Raw genomic sequence first — 17,367 nt, forward strand, 5'->3', positions numbered from 1 at the left:
AATTAATACTACAGTAGAACAAGAATAAAAAGCCATGTTATAAATTTCATTTATAACATTTAGGTTAACATCAATTTATTATTATTAATAATAATATTTATAATAATTAATTTAAAAATAAGAAGTTAAAAGGAAAGTTCACAACCTAACAAAAGATAGGTTCTTTTGAATTAATAACTTATCAGTCTTAGACTTAAATACAGTATAATACATCCCCTTAGTTTTATGATTTCAGTGATTTTTAATTTTGTCAGGGGAAGAACTCCCCTCATCAATTCAATCCAGAACAGTGGCTAATCTGCTTCATTGGCAGAGGGTAATTTCTACTCGCTCTAGAAAACAGGCAGTTGTCTATTTAAGAAAACAAAACAATAAAGCCAACAAAGTCCTGCACGTTAGTAGTGTCTCAGGATTAAAATACCAGAGAGAAATCCTAAAGAAACTGAGAGTCTCCCAGAGGGACACACCATGGACATAGCTATACAGACATGAAGTAGTTAGAAGGAGAAAGCTCCAACAAGTGGAGAATGCAGGGAGAGCTTTCTGAAGGAAGTGAGACTTAACAGGAGATAAGAAGAGGTAAAAATAAGGACACAGGGCATGTCTGGCATGAGGCTTGTACAAACATGTGGAGGTGGGAGATGGATGCCAAGATGTAGTCCATTTCAGCTGTAACATCTCCATTACTTTTAACAAATGGTTGTCAAGTCCATTAGAATGGAAGCCACACAGGGAAGGACTGCTTTCACTTTGTCTTTATATCCCAAGAACCTGACACAGGGTCTGGTAGGTAATAAACAACCGATGGATTGACGACAGTGTTGGGTTTTGTTTTTTTCTCCATTTTTTTAAGCTCACCCAAGATTTTCATCTGCAGTAGTACTGACTCATTGAACTGTATGGTTGCTTTCTTACAGTCTTCAGTGATTCTCTAAACTAGAGAAGGCTCTAGGCCCTGTTTGCTTTTTGTTCTGAATGGAAAAGCTAAGGTCAGGAAACAAGAATTGTAACTAATAATTGACCAGAGACTCCAACAGGTATGTTATGAGTCAAGGTATTCAGGGAGAAAATGTTTAAACATATTATCATTCTGATCTTAGAATGCTATACAACACTAAAAAAAAAAAAAAACCCACAACCTTGTCTGGGAATTTAATGATACAGAGCTAAGCTTCCCTATGTGTATTTATCCACTTTTCTGTTACTTTTGATAAGGTTTGGGTATTTCCACCCTGTAATCCTTGGTTAGTCATGGAGAATGGAGATACATGCTTGAAATCTTAAAGATTAAAAATTAAAAATTTAATTTAAATTATGTCCTTAATTTAAAGGATATAATATCAAATATAGAGAATGCCAGATGTAAATCAAAGACCCATGATTCTGGCTTAGGAAGGAAGGAAGGAAGAGAGGCAGGAAGAAAGAAAGATGAGAGACAGAGAGAAAATGAGGAGAAACAAGGAAAAAGAAAGAAAACAAACATACTATGCATTAACACCGCAGATTTAGCTTTTCCTGATAAAACACAACTTTGGTACCATAACTCACCTGACATGATAATCTGTGGCTGGCCTAAGGTCCTTCAGGCTACATTCTAATTCTTCTCCACTAAAAAGAAAAAGAATCTATTAAATTTTGAAAACAACTTCAGAAACAATACAGGTATCAGTTTTTGTTTCTCAAAGCGGAAAAGGAGATGAATGAAAAGGTGATATTAGAATGATAAGATGGTGAATTAACACTAAGGATTGTCTCTCTATATTCAGAAGATAGAAGATTAATTTTCCCAAAGGTATATTCCATAAACCATCAGTTGACCTAATTTCCACAGTAGGATCCCATAATTTCTAACAGTCAACTATACATAAGAAGCTAATGTCATCTGAGGCCAGAGATGCTGAGGTCAGTAGAAGTTGAAATGAGCATCCTTGGCGCGGCACCTGTCTGTCTCCATCCAGACTTTGAAGATGGTAATGTTGCCATTTGGCTGAGCTAGTAGACTTGCCCTTATGGGCAAGGACCAGTTCATTCTGGCCATCCCCAAACTCCTATCTAGCACTGAGCTTTGAAAACAGCAGGTTGGAATAAATGCTTGTTGAGGTGAAACTGAAATGAAATCGCTTAGCTCAAGTCAAAGACCAGGTTACCTGACTCATCTAATAGTCTCAAAATGGATGTGTTCAGTTCTGTTGGGAAGCTCTACTCACTTTCTGTGGGGTTTTCTTTTTGATGCTAATAACTATTTAATTGTTTAAAAAGAAAGCACATAAAATGTATTTTTAAATAAACTCAAAGGAAAAATTTTAGTCAAATTAATCTTATTTTTAAATTTCAGAAAAGACTTTATTCATGTTAACAGCAAACATCCCTTGAAATTAAGATGAAGCCCCCAAGTTATAGATAGTTATGTTCTAAAAGCTTCTGCCAAATCAGTTGATTGGATCTTGGAACACGTTCTCCCTGAGAATCAACATTCAAGGCATTGGCTGGGTTCTCAGGCAGGCCCCCAAAACCTATTCACTCCACAGTGTGCCTGAACTCTGTCAGGAGTGCACTAACTGCACCAAAGACTCTAATGGGCATCAGTAGGGAACACTACTTGTTCCTGACTTAGATTAGTAGCCATTCATTCTCACTTTGCTAGTGATGACAGAGACTGTCAGCCCCTAAAACTCTCCAACTCCAAGGCAGGAATACAGGGGGGTTTCCCTGTGTTCCATCTACTTGTAATAACTCCTATGGACTGGGGCAGGGAGTCAGGGTGATGGAAAGTGGAAAAGAGGGTAAGGAATTAGAGGAAGAACCTTAGATCCTCAAGAGCCTCAAATCATTGGCTTTTCATAAAAAGGGAGAGGTGACTGGATCTCTGACCTCACTGGGACAGAGGTGTTCTTGGGTCAGCACCTTCTCTGCATTCGAGGAGAGTCATTAGGTCACTGATGTTAAATGATGTACCCACTGGCATGGGGAATATGTGTGACAGGTGGGACTCGAAGCCAGTTCATGCTGGCTTTGAGGTCAGTTTTTTAGTATCAGGATCACAGACTCAGAGTTGGACAGGACCTTTGAATTCAACATCCTCAATTTACCAATGAATAATCCAAAGTACAGAAGGATCAAATAACTCTTCCAGGCTAACACTGCTAACAGAGTGTCTGAGGTGAGAGTTGAAGCCAGGTCTTCCCGATTCTGGCTCCACTGTTCTACTATCACCATACATATATCATACTGCCTTTCAGAAAAGATTAATCCATGATGCTATTATTTAAAAATAAACTTTGAAAAATAAATTTTACTCATTAGAGAGGTAAATAGCAAACATTAATCTTACTAGGGGTATTTCATTTTCCTTCCTGGGGAAGGAAATAGAAAGAAATGATCCATAAAACCTTACCTGTAAATGATCTTGTACTTTCCATCTCTCCCTTTGTCTGATAAGGCCACTTCATAGCTGTAGGGGTAGGGTGGGCTGCTGTGGGGTCTATCTCCACTTGAAAGGCCAGTGGGAGGGGACCATGTGAGTAGGACTGTCCTTGCCTGGACATTAGAGACCTAAGGGAGAAAGTCAGGATAGAAATGGTATAACTGATTCCACACAAACCCTCTGCTTAATTACACCAAAGGATAATAGCATTGGTCTTACATGCCCAAACATGACGGGGAGTTTTAATTTGCTAATTAATTTTTAATTAAAATGAATTACAAAAAAAAAAGGTACAAAATATATTTTTCCCATTTCATAAGAGCATCATGCGCCACACTGTACGTCCTTCATCATCTGGCCTGAGAACAGAAAACATCTACACCAACAATAGTGGTATCATGTAAGGTGGATACATTGTTTATTCCGGGAAGAGCCCACCTGTGTCTGTTACTTTCATACAATTATAATAAAGCTAAAACTCAATTCTCTTGAAGTTGAATCTAACAATGATACATTACAATGGAAATCTTTCTCTAACTTAGAAGCTCATTTAAAAAAAAGATACGTGGCATGCTGGATAGAGCACATCTTAAATACGGAAGCCCCGGGTTCAGACGGTGCTTCAGACATATACCATGTGAGCCGAGACAAATCATCCAAGCTGTCTGAATGACCCAACGATTAACTGCAGAGAAGCTGCTTATTTATACTGACCTTTTTCTTTGGGAATTTCTATACCAGTGAAATCAGAGTCTCATGCCTTCTCCTCCACTCCTCTATACCCCAAGCATTTTTGTTCAGGATTTGGAGTAGGAGACCTGGTTTTGAATCTAAACTCAATCACTTACTAGCTGGGTGGATGTGGCAAGATACTCAGCCTTTCAGCTTCAGTCTCTTCACTGTTAATTGAGGGAGTGGAATTTCCCTAAGGTTCCTCAAAGTTCTAAGTCTAAGATCACTAAATGATGAAGAAAGCAATGCATTCTAAAACCTGATGAAAATTCATGGCTTGCTAATGCTGTTTAAAAAGTAACTATGAAAAGAATCCATTCATGAGTCCAATGAACCAATGAATTACTTATTTCTTTATCTCCATGATATAATGATGGTCATCCTAATCTTACTGGAATGGTTAGATAAATTTTTAAGAATAATTTTTGGGATAGCTTTTAATTTTTGCATCACTATATTTCCCAATGTAGCCCTCTCTCATCCCAACAAAGAATCATCCCTTATAACAAAGAATATAAGAGATTAAAAAACCAGCAGTCCAGTATATTGAACAAAGTCTCATAATATTTTCAGCACTCCAAAACAATAATAGCCTAGCTGTATAATGAAAGGAAGGAGATGTCTTCATATCTCCCTTCTTTGGAGCCAAGCTAGGTCTTCATAATTTGGAATTTATTTTATAAATTTTATAATTTGCATATTTATATAATTTATAAATTTATAATTTAGTGTTATTACCACCATTTTTTCCATTTATGATGTGGTAGCAAAATGTATATGTTGTCTTTCTAGTGCAGCATCCTTCACTTTGCATCAGTTCATATAAATCTTTTCATGCTTCTTGGCAATCAACACATTCATTGTTATTTAGAGCATTAAAATATTTTATTACTTTTTTGCAACATAACTTGGTCAACTATTCTGCAAAGGATGGGAATCTACTTTGTTTCCAGACCTTTGCTAGCATAAAAAATATGCCGCTATAAATATCTGATGTATATGAGAGTTCTCTTTTTAATCACTGACTTCCTTGGGATAGTTCTCTTTCTCGTCACTGACTTTCTTGGGGTAGTGGAATTTCTGGGTCAAAGGAGATTTTATTTGCTTTCTCTGCATAATTTAATTGTCATTTGTAAAAAGAGAAACATGACAAACTCTAGTTTGGAAAAAAACCAAAAACTGAGGTCTACTTAGTGGTTTATTTTTTAAATTTTCAAGAGGGAGAGCCTAAGAAGGATGCCCCTATCCCTAAATATATGTCTCCCATTCCTCTGTTCAGAGACCTTCAGTGGTTCACTATTCCATATCAGATAAAGTTTAGATTTCTAAATTTAACTCATAAGCCCCTGTGGAAACTACAGTCATCATTATTTTTTAAGCTTATTCTCTCGATCACAGATTTTACATCCCAGGCCCTAAACAGATACCTGAAATTTCCTGCTACCATGCTGTTGCCAACACTGTATCCTATGTCTGGATTGTCATCACTGTGTTATACCCCCACGCTAGAGTCTGTAAACTCTGAAGCCAGGGATTGTATTATATTTAAATTTGCCATATTGTATTGTATTATGTTGGATTGGATTATATTTAAATTCACCATATCTTCTAGTTTAAGGAACAGAGTTTTGCTGGCAGTTAGGTGGTGCAGTGGATAGAGCACTGGGCCTCAAGGAAGCCGGCAGTTCAAATCCAGCCTGACACTGTATGATCCTGAGCAATCTATGCCTCCGTTTCCTCAACTCTAAAGATGAGAACAATAGCACCTATTTCTCGGGGTAGTTGTGAGGATCAAGTGAGATAATATTTGTAAGACATTTTGCCTGAATACAGTAGGTGATATACAAATGCTAGCTATTGTAATAACAGTAATATTAATTATTATTCTATGGCAGAAGATTCTTATGTATTGGTGAATTATCAATTCATTATCAAACTACAAGGAAAGGAAGAGAATGAAGGGTTTTGAAATAAATATTTAGAAATACTTTTGTTATCCACTGTCAGTAAACACTATAAATTTTGTTAAGTAGGACTTTGCTAAGGCAAGGATTTTTTTATTAAATAAATTAATGAGGTCCTGGAAATCAGAGAAAGAAATGACAACTTCATAAGAATTTGAGAAAATGGTCTGCATTAAGCAATAGCTACCATTCATATAGTTCCTTAGGGTTTGCAGAGTACTTTGAACGTATTTTCCTCATTCGATTAAGCAATGATTTCATGAATGGCTACTTAAAATAATATTCTGTCTCTTAATAAACAGCAAATATAAATCACGTCCCTAAGATGCTAAATGGCCATGGATTCCTATCTTGCATTCCTGGCTTTGTGGCTTATCTGGGTGCCATTTTTCTTTTGAGAAGTTAGCTAAATTAGCATGCTACACTGCGATAAATATCCAGCCTGGGCCATCTATTTTCCCCTGGTTCTTCAGTGCTAGGTTTATGAAGAAAATCCCTGAACCACAGCACTCTGCCACTTAGACTACTTCGTGCCTTGTAGGGAGCTCGGAGTAACTAAGGGGAGCAACTAATTTAATCTGCAATTGAAAAATACTGGCAACTTCCCCAGAGGGGTGCAGAACAATATGCCTTTTCCCAATTTTTTGAAAGTTATAAAAAATTACATGACAATAGAGAGAAATTAAACATATAAGCACCGGCCATGTACAGATATAATCGTTCCTATCTTCAGCTACTAAGACAGTAACTTAGAAAAATCCAGAGAATTTGCAGAGAGATTAGGGCCAAGCCAGAAGGTAACTGAGGTTGGGAGGCATGAAGCTATTTGCCAGCAGTCACAAAATCACAGATGGGGACTTAAAGGCCACCTCCTCCAAATCCCTCATTTTATAGATGAGGAAACTTAGGCTTGGAGTAGAAGGGAGAGAAAGTAACTCCCCCAAAACAAGCACTAACAGAGAGGGGAATTCTAACCCAGAGGCACATTAGAAGAGATAATAGTCAACAGACCTCCTTTAATTTTGGAAAATATCTATGTCAAGAGGTATGATAACTGGACAGGAGCCAGGCTGAAGTTCAGAGGTGCTTAGCCTTTTTTAGGGCACGTACCCCTGTGGCAGTCTAGAACCTGCAGATGCCATCTCAGAATAATGTTGTTAAATGCATAAAACAAAATACATGGCATTACAAAGGAAAACAATTCTATAAAAATGAAATTATCAAAATATTAAAAGAAAAAATTTCAGATACCCAGGTCAAAAACTCCTACTTCAGTATGAAAAACGGGTTTACTAGGCATGTTAATAATTGAAGTTGGTATAAAAATGAATTTGGAGATCACATCAAGTATCCATTATTTATCATTCATATATTCATAAAAATTATCCTCATCTGTTTATTAAAACAATATCCTGAGGAACTGCTACAGAAAACAATTAGCCTAATTTTAGCCAGTCTGTGTACTAGGAAGTGCTACAATTTCATTTCCTCTTAATCATTCACATCTTTAGCTGGCCTTTCCTCCCCCTACTTTCAACTTAATCCCTTCCTCCTACTCATTTCCTCCCTAACCCTTTCCCACCCCTCACATGGCCCAGGGGCCATAGCCTGAATCAGAATATGCATTACATTTCCAACAAGCCTCCAAATTAGAGCTGCCATTTTCCTATGGAGTGAAGTTCAGGCCCACTCCTTTTAGCTTGGCTTCAGGGATGGGTGGCCCAGGGAGGTAGTTTAGCAGTCTATGAAGGTATTTCAGAGTCCCATGGAAAGGGGGCTGACCTCCAGCTTCAAAAGTGCCTTAAGACAACAGTGTGATAAAGTGAGGGAAAACAAGTCACCCAAGAGAGCCCTCTCCAAGAAAGAAGTTCTTGGGAATCCAGGAATTTCACAACAAACAGCTTCTGATTGTCTGAGAGCCATCAAAGGGTCTTGCCTTTATGCAGCTGTTTACCTTTCAAGGAAATATCTGGGACAGGGGACAGAAGCCTGTATTAGGTCCGTTTGCTCACTGGGGGGCCCTTCAAATCAATTGTGGATTGAAGTTCAATAGTTACTCATTAGCACGTGTGAACAATAGGGAATGCAAAGTCCAGGTTGTGTCTCTTTACAGGGCCAAAGTAAACTGCTCATTAGTCTTAGTGAGAATATTTCCAGCATTATTACCCAAGAGGGTTAAAGCAATTTGGAGGCTTTTTCTTTTTTAAAGAAACACAGATACCTGTTGTAAACTATTCAAGATTATTTTTTAATGCTAAGTAACTAAACTACACAATTCCGAGGGGATGGCATAAGACTACTGCCATGTCCCATATACCTTAGGCAATCCAAAAACATTTGTCTACATTTTTGTTTAACTGATGGAATAGCACCTCCAGGGTAAATTTGGGTGCGTTAAATTGGATCATTAATTAAAGCTGGAAAGGATCTAGTCCAAGGCCTCATTTTCTAGAGGAAGAAACTGAGGCCAAGAGAGGGGAGGGGACTTTTGGGAGGTCCTAGGCCTAGCTATGGAGGTGGCATTCTGAGTCACCACGTCTGGTGTTCTCTCCATCAAATGGGTCCTGTTGCCTCACTCCAACTACACAGCTCCCCAGGCCTAGAAACCAAAGCTTCCAATAAAACAGGAATTCAGTCAATGAATGGCTCACTAAGTACTTACTTTATGTTAACACTATGCTGTGTGGCAAGGGGCACAAAGACAGAGACACATCCCCTGCCCTCAAGGAGCTTTTTCCATGTTGTTCTATGTCCAGCATAAAGGCATAATTTTAAAAATAAAACACATCTTTTTTACTCTAAGAGCTACACATCATAGTGCTATTAACTGGAGCTAGAAAAAAGGAGACGTGAGTCAAGGTTCTTTTCTTAACCAGTAGAAGAGACACCACCCTTTGTTTCCCAATGGCAGTGGCCGCCATCTTGGTGGTTTCTTTACACAAAGAAGGACTCCTGGAATCCTTCTTCCCATCTCTAGGGCTACTTCTATCACTCTTTCTGAGGTTGAATCATGGGGGCTCTTTGTTTTCATTCAGTTTCTTAGAACTCCACGCCCGTTCGCTATTACTTAAGCTACACACTGGAGAGGTCATAATCCTTTTTAGGACCTCATTGTGGGAAGGGATCTCAAAGTCATTTGGTGGGAAGATCTCAAGTGAGGGGGGGAAAAGGGGGAAGAACTACTTACCAAGACAACCCATTTCACTTTTAGGTAATTGTAATGATTAGGAAGCTTTCCCTTATAATGAGCCTAAATCTAACTGTTACTTTGATTTATTCACTCACTGTATTTTGTCTGTCTTCTAAGTGAAGCAGAAATATTCCAGTCTTTATTTTTTTTTGATATAATAGGCCTTCAAATGTTTGAAAACAGACATGATACACATCTTTCCCCATATATCTATTCTTCAGACTAAGCATCATCAGACTCTTCTGTTGATTCCCAAAAGCCCCTCAGCTTCAAAAGATCCTCCTTATAATACAGGACCAAAAGTTGAATACAGTAACATCCACATTCCTCCGGTAGAGAAGTGGGGCACTATGGGTACCTATGATGTTGGACGTCGGTGATATGTTGGTTAGTTTTACTGAACCATTTTTCCTCTTTGTCTTTATTTCTTTGCTATAAGGGCTAGGTCTTCAGGAGAGTGAGAAGAGAGAGGACTCTACAGGGAAATCACAGTAATACAATCACAAAAGATATTAACAAGAATTTTAAAAAGCTATGAGACTGACACAAAAAGAAGTGTTATGGGAGGCTGAGGAGATAGAGACATGACCTCTGACATACTCAAGGCATGGGCTGTATTAACTACAGATACACTATGTTTCCAGTTGATTTATTATCCAGTTTCCAGTTGATTTATTATCATTTCTCAGGGAAGAAAAAACAGTACACACTGGCAAAGTGAAATACAGTTGGGATGAAAGTATGTGTGTTTGTTTACGTACACACATTTATATATATGTGTGTATGTACTCATACGGTAGACAGAGAGATGGTTGGACACAGAAAAGGGGAAGGATAGACAGATAAATTTAAATCATAGACCACAGATCTAGAAAGGAACATCCCTCACCTAGTATATAAGAAAACATTTGTACCCGTATGCAAAAATGTTTGCAAATATAACCATTTATACATACACACTCATTTTTTTGATAAAGCTCCAAACCTCTTTGAAAAATAAAGAAGTGGACAATTTATATCACTCCAACAGCAGATCTGGGGCCCACGTTTAAGGAGACAAAATCTGATAACTATTCCCTTGATGAGATGCCCCAACTCTTGCAGAAGATTTGAAAAAAGGGTCAGCCTTTAAAAAACAAAGAAAGGAGGAATCTATGTTTCCACATTGAGCCAGAACGATGTCCTGTGGCTCCAATGTGCCCAGTTTTAGGAGAAAGACTGAGTCAACATTGAGGTTTTTTAAACTTGGATTTCAGAGCAACTACAGGTTAGAAACCTAAATATTTAAACCACAGGATCTCCCAGTGTGCTGCTTTTTGTTTATTCCAGGTGGACGAAGTATTCTGGACATAATTTCTCCCTGATAACATCCAAATGTTAGTACAGAATTAACCAGTCAAAATAATTAGAGCACCAGTTTAGGTTAGGTTGCTATTTATATGGGGAAGGAACAATTTTCCAAAAGAAAACATAAGGCCCGTCTGGGCTGGGGATCTGAAAAAGGAAATCCTGAGGTGCTGGGAAGGCAGGAAGACTATCCCTTTGCGCTCAGAACGTCTAAATAAGGAGGTCTGAGTATACTATGACAACACAGTACTCTCCTTTTCAGGATTCTTCATGCTCTATTAATAACCAAAGACAATTTCATATTTTATGAGGAACCTGTAGAGGTTCATGGACCTTCTTCTTAACGACCATCTGGTGGAAGAAAAGAATACAACCTGAAATACTTATGACACAGCCACTGATGCTGAGAAGTCCCAAAGACATACCTGTGGCTTCTCAATTCCTGAAAGAATGTCTTGAACCCTTTTTGCTTCCGAGTCATATTCTATGGGGAAAAAGGAGAGAGAAGAAAAGTAAGTTACTACCAGTAGATGGCACCGACTCCCAAACCCTTCAGGTTTTCACAATGGCATCTTCACTAGGAGTCATTACAACTTGGTGTTATCTAACAAGCAAACTCTTGGCAACCTTTTTTCCATTAGGGAATGAAAACCACAAGAAACATATCTTATCTACGACAAGGTCAACTCAGCACAAGGACAGGAGCTCTGGGTGGAGGGATGTGGGATGTGCTAATTTGGAAACACATCTCGTTGGTCTACACATGTTGAAGACTTTCACACTAGGTTTTATTTTGCAAGATGTCAGCCTTGGGAGAAAGAATTGGAACTGGAAGACACAACTCGGTCCAATCTTCTCATTGTATGCATGAGGAAAGAAGCCCTCACATGAAGTGTTAACTCGCCCAGGGCCATCATTACTCAATGAAGTGAGTGGGAGGCTCAACAATTTGATTCAAATCAATGCAATTTCATTCAACATGTTTTTATCAGGATTCAGTCACTGTATCAAGTACTAGAGATGCAGAGATAAATAAACGATCTCTATATGCCCACAGCCTGGCACCAGGTAGATATTTATTGAATGCTAGTGAACTGATTAAACCTGTTCAAGAGAAGGAAGTAATAGAGCAACACATATTTTCATCTCTCTCCAGGATGGAGTACAGACCCACCTTTTAGAGAGAAAGGTCAAGTCAAGAGCAAGAAAGATGAAAGTCTGAGAAAGGGCACAAAAGCAGCTGTTGGTGACATTCAAGAGAATGATTACAGAACACTGCAAACGTTGAAAGGACATCTTTGTATACTCAGCAGGCACTTAATAAATGGTGATTGATTGGCTGGTGGAATGACAGGGATAACGCTGGGCTCAAAAGGGTTTAAGACACCAAGCTGAAAAAGTCTGGCAGTGAAAGTTAGGGGAGAGATGAGGCAGTATCTGGAAGGCGTGGCAAGCCTGAGAGCTGTTTTCAAAGGAAGAGGAGAAATAATAATGACAATGGTGGTGGTAGTAGTGGTAGTAGTAGTAGCAGTAGGAGTAGTGGTAGTAGCAGTAGTGGTGGTGGTAGTAGCAGTAGTAGTAATAGTAGGAGTAGTGGTGGTAGTAGTAGCAGTAGGGGTAGTAGTAGTAGTAGTAGTAGTGGTAGTAGCAGTAGTGGTGGTGGTGGTGGTAGTGGTAGTAGTAGCAGTAGGAGTAGTGATGGAAGTAGTAGTAGCAGTAGTGGTGGTGGTGGTAGTGGTAGTAGCAGTAGTGGTGGTGGTGGTAGTGGTAGTAGCAGTAGTAGTAGTAGTAGTAGTAGCAGTAGTAGTAGCAGTACTATAAGACAAGGTCCAGGATGCTGTGAAGCAAATGGATGTTGGTGCCGGAATACCTTCAGATGTGCACCGTAAGAGTTCTGCAAGACTAGCATGAGATAAAGTATTGGTAAAAGAAAGGTAATGCCTTTAAAATGAAACTGTGCCATAAAAAGCAGCCTTATCTTCAAGGAACTAGGAACATAAAGGCAGGGGGTGAAATAGTGAGTAGTTACAGAAATGCAAAGGAAAGAAAAAGATACCAAATGACAAATTTTCCAAAGGAAACCAGCAAACCAAACAATAATAAACTCAAGAGTTACAAACAGGGAGACACGATGCGCTGATTCTCAGAAAAGGAGAGTGTCCTTTACATTAAAAACAACAGAACAAAAATAGCCGATGGAGTCGATGCCCAAGATAAGGAAGGAGATAGTAGGTGAGCATCTGGCAGCTCTGATGAATTCCAACCCGGAGGCCTAAAAAAACAAAATCGAAACCTGTGGCTATGACAGCTGAGCTAGCTGCTGTCAGGGATAGCTGAAAACTCGTGACTAACAAGAGTGTCATGTGATTGGAGAAGGGCAAAGTCCCAATTTTGAAAAATAAAAATAAAAAGGCATAGAGAATACAGCTGTCCAGCTATGGATTAATAAGCTTAACTGTGATTCCTGGGAAAGCTTGTGGAGGGGTCATTAAAGGCTGGGGAGATAGTGGAGCTTACTTCACCAGGTTATGCCAAACTAAACTCATTTCCTTTTTTGGACTCATTACTAAACAAAGAGGAAAGGGGTATCCTGTGGCTGTGGTTTATTAAGATATCAGCAAAGTTTTTGGTAAAACATCCCATTACTCCTCTTGTGGGGAAGAAGAGGCAGAGAGATTCGTCAAAGGTTCCAAAGGAAGTGAGGGTGCTTAGCCAGAAGAAGGGGAGGTTCAGGGGAACATGAGGGTTGTGTTTAAATATCTGAAGGGATGGCAGATGGGGAGAGTCTTAGAGCCGCATTGTGTTTAGCATTAGAGGGCAGAACAGAGATGAGGAATGCAGGTGTGGACACCTCAAGCTAGATTCCATGTCAGAAAAAGCTTCCCAATACCAACAATGAGGACTGTCCATGAGTGGAAGGGGCTACTTTGAATCTAGTTTTGTTTTGATGATCCCAACTACAGGCAAAAAGCGAGCACTCGATAAATGTTCCCACTTTTAATTCAGTTATTTGCTTCACGATGAGAGTTAATGCAAGGCAACAAAGCTCAACACAATTCCTGGAACACAGCAGGTATCTTGCTGACTGACTAACCAGAACATGTTAGACTTCTGATAACCTGTCAACTTGGAGACTGATCGAAAACATGCGTCCCTCTGTTACAGTGGAAAGACCACTGGATTTGAGGTTAGAGGACCCAAGAACAAAGCATGCCTATATGATTTAGTTCCTTATTTTCTCTGTTTCTTAATTGCCTCATTAGCAAAACGAGGTCAGATTGGGTGGTAACGAAGACCCCTTCCTTCCTTGAAATCCTCCTAGGCAGAGAGGTAGCCATGGAATGAGGCATATGCCCTGTTCAATGTGTGGACTGCGTCTACTTGGCCATGAAGGGAGGATGCTATGGGAAGGGGAGGATAGTGTTACTGGGAAATGACAGGATGATGGTGATGGTTTAAAAAGAATCATTAAAGCTTTTTTAAAAGGAATCAGTCGGTGGCAGCTGCATATAAAATATTCCTCAAAAGCTAATGAGCCAATATGAATGTTGCCTTTCCCAACATGATCTGAATATCTAAGTTAATTCAATTCACCACGCATTTCTCCTTCATGAAACACTGACATGTGTCTGAGAGTGACCTGGACTTGACTCATCCCGCTCACTAGATCCCTCCGTGGCCCAGCTGCACCTCAAATGGACGTTATGAAGCTTGGCTTAATTCTTCCATGAAACAAAGCCAGATACGAACATGCAGACATGGGCTCACAGGAAGGGGGCTTGGGGGTGGGGAGAGAAAGAAGAACAGAATGTAATTCTCTAAGAAAATTAAAAGGTTTTAAAAGCAACAGCCGTGGGACCGGCACAGAGATTCTTTACTTTGATATCAGGGGACTTTTCCTAATACTCTCTCCTATTTTGAAAGGTAATTGAGATTTGACTACATTTTCATTTTTCTAAAATTGATGCCTTTTGTTTCTATGCTATATATGTATGTGCATATATGATGTTTTCCAGTCTGTGTACATCTTTATTTCATTTTATTGAAATCTTTAGTTTTTCAATCACCTTAATTTCTGAATAAATTCCTTTCCCTTTCCTGCCAAGGGAGCTGCCCCTTGTAATAAAAAGATGAAAACTGAAGGGGCAAAAATATCATCCTCGAGTTCAAAGTAATCAATAAATCAGGTGAGCCTGACAGTATAGTATAAGCATGCTTCATGCCCACTCCTCCACCTTGGAAAGGAGGGAGATAATAGCATGATTGGTCATTATAATCACACAGGGTTCAGTTTCATTTTAACGGTCTTTCCACATACACTGTTGCAATTATGGTGCATACTGACTTCCTGGTTCTGCTACTTTTACTCTGGATCAGTTCACATCAGCCTTTCATTACTTTTCTGAATTTTTCCTATACCTCAAAAGACTCAGACTGTGACTGGAAGCAGAAGAGCTGGGTTTCAGTCATGACACCACTTTCTATAATCTATTTGTAAGACTTTGGTCAAGTTACTTAATTTCTTGGGGTCTTAGTCTCCTTATCTGTCAAATGAGAAGGGTAGGCCAGATGACCTCTGGCATCCCTTCCAGCTCTAAGTCATATGGTACTACAGGATCACCAGGGCACTGGTCTTCATGGTTTTTTTTTCTTCTCCCAGGGAGCACTTGGGGACAATGAAAAGTACAGCACAATTTTCTAAGTATTACCCACAAAGCCTCTCTTTTTTCCTTGGCACTGGCCCAAACAATGGTCCAAATGCAAAGACTGTCCAAGAAAGTTGTACTATTAGACAAACTCAATGAACTGCTAATCCAACCCCCGATCACTGTTTGGAAAACAAGCACGCTTCATCCACTTGGTTTTTCATATGAGAATGGTCAGGCTGACCCTTTTGGAACAGTTGTGGTGTCACTGAGGAAGCCTGTAGCATTTGGGGGCTGGATTTCAGCAGGGTGTAATCTGTAAACAATGGAATTTGGAGATTTTCACTATTTATAGAGAAATAAATGAATATTTAAAGACCTCATTAGGTGCCAAGTGCTCAAGATACAAAGGGAAAGAAAAAAGAAGCCCCTCCTCCTCCTCCTCAAGAAACTTGTTGTGGTTGTTCAGTCATTTCCGTTATGACTGACACTTCAGGACCCCATTTGTGGTTATCGTGGCAAAGATAACAGAGTGGTTTGCCATTTCCTTCTCTAGCTCATTTTTTAACACGAGGAAATAAAGCAGAGTCAAGTGACTTGCCCAGGGTCACACAGCTAGTGTCTGAGACCACATTTGAACTCGGGTCTTCTTAATTCAAAAAGCTTACATTCTCCAAATGGAAATTACTCCATCCTCATTACTTCAAGATACAGTAAGTCTTTTTCAATTTCAGTGTTGAATACTCTTGGCAAGCACACTAACCTCTTGATACTGATAATCAGAAGGACTCTGAAGAAACTTATCTCCTAGGTTGCATCTATTCAAGAATATTAACATAGATATGGAAGGCAGCTTTTTGAAAAATAGCCCTTCAGACTACTTTGCAGGCTTAAGACAATTTTTTTTTGTTTTGTTAAACCACCTCTGCAGGATCTACACTTTTCATTCTAATTCTGACTCTTTATCAGAACACAGAATGGTCCTAGGTTCTTCAGGCAGAACAAAGCACACTCTATTCAGTGGGAAGGTTTTCCAGTACTAAGTTGATAGCAGATTGGATCCACTGGCATCATACCAGATCAGAGCATCTGTAAATTAATTGGTATTTGATTCATTTCAGCATCAGCTATGTCCATATTAAAGAGCTAGTCATACATGTGTGATGAGGCTGCATAGAATACTGGAGATAGAGACCTGTTCTTTGAGTCAGAGAGGTCTGAGTTCAAGGCATACCTCTGACTACTATTAGTTATAATACCCTCAGTGTTCTAGGCAATGCCCTGAGACAATGTCGTGGAGAAGGGGCAATTCTGTACTGGTAGAAGTATGGAAACTGGTGGCTGAGAGAGAGAGACAGAGAGAGAATGTGTGTGTGTGTGTATGTGTGTGTGTGTGTTGAAAGAGACAGAGAGACAGAAAGAGGGGTGGAGTGGAAGCTAGTTAGGTAGCAGAGTGGAGAGAGCTGGGCTTGGAGAGAGGAAGACCAGAGTTCAAATCCATCCTCAGTCACTAATTGTGTGATATTGGGCAAGTCACTTAACCTGTTTGCCTCAATTTCTTCTTCTGTAAAATGGGGGTAATAAAAGCATTTACCTCCTAGAGTTATTACGAGAATAAAATGTGCTAAGATTTGCAAAGCACTTCACACTTCACACAGCGCCTGAATCAAATCATCAAGTTCTTGGTCTTAGCCACAAAAGCTACCTGAACATCTCACCTCCAATGGGGAAGATGGTCCATCTCTAACAAAGAGAAGGTTGGAATACATATGTTACTCAGTCAGAAGAGGGTTGTAGGATGGTAGCTCTAGAGCCAGAAGGGTACCTAGAGGTCATTTAGAACACCTTGGTTTGCAGTGGACGGTCCAGGGAAACTGTCCGTAGTAAGATTCAGAAGTAGATTGGAACGTGCCTCCTCTCATGACACTAGACCATGCTTCTCTACCCAACCTGTTGCCACCGCAGACAGAGAAGAGAAAAAAGCATCATGAGATAAGAACAATGTCTGCTCACAGATGGGTTGAAATGACAGAAAACCCTCAACTCATGAAATTCGGCCCCATG

At 39.4% G+C, this 17,367-nt stretch overlaps 1 protein-coding gene across 3 annotated transcripts in view; it reads right to left on the minus strand.

Moving 5' to 3' along the window:
* Positions 1-17,367, minus strand: part of FNDC3B (fibronectin type III domain containing 3B) — a 373,090-nt gene that overhangs the window by 94,252 nt on the left and 261,471 nt on the right. For all 3 annotated transcript variants that reach the window (XM_072618464.1, XM_072618466.1, XM_072618465.1), the window contains exons 7-9: positions 11,083-11,141; positions 3,395-3,552; positions 1,549-1,608 (exon numbers count right to left, since the gene is read on the minus strand). In XM_072618464.1, the coding sequence (XP_072474565.1) occupies positions 1,549-1,608; positions 3,395-3,552; positions 11,083-11,141 (277 nt within the window). The remainder of the gene's footprint in view (positions 1-1,548; positions 1,609-3,394; positions 3,553-11,082; positions 11,142-17,367) is intronic.

The sequence above is a fragment of the Notamacropus eugenii genome, chromosome 6 (assembly GCF_028372415.1).
Source record: "Notamacropus eugenii isolate mMacEug1 chromosome 6, mMacEug1.pri_v2, whole genome shotgun sequence".
NCBI lineage: Eukaryota > Metazoa > Chordata > Mammalia > Diprotodontia > Macropodidae > Notamacropus > Notamacropus eugenii.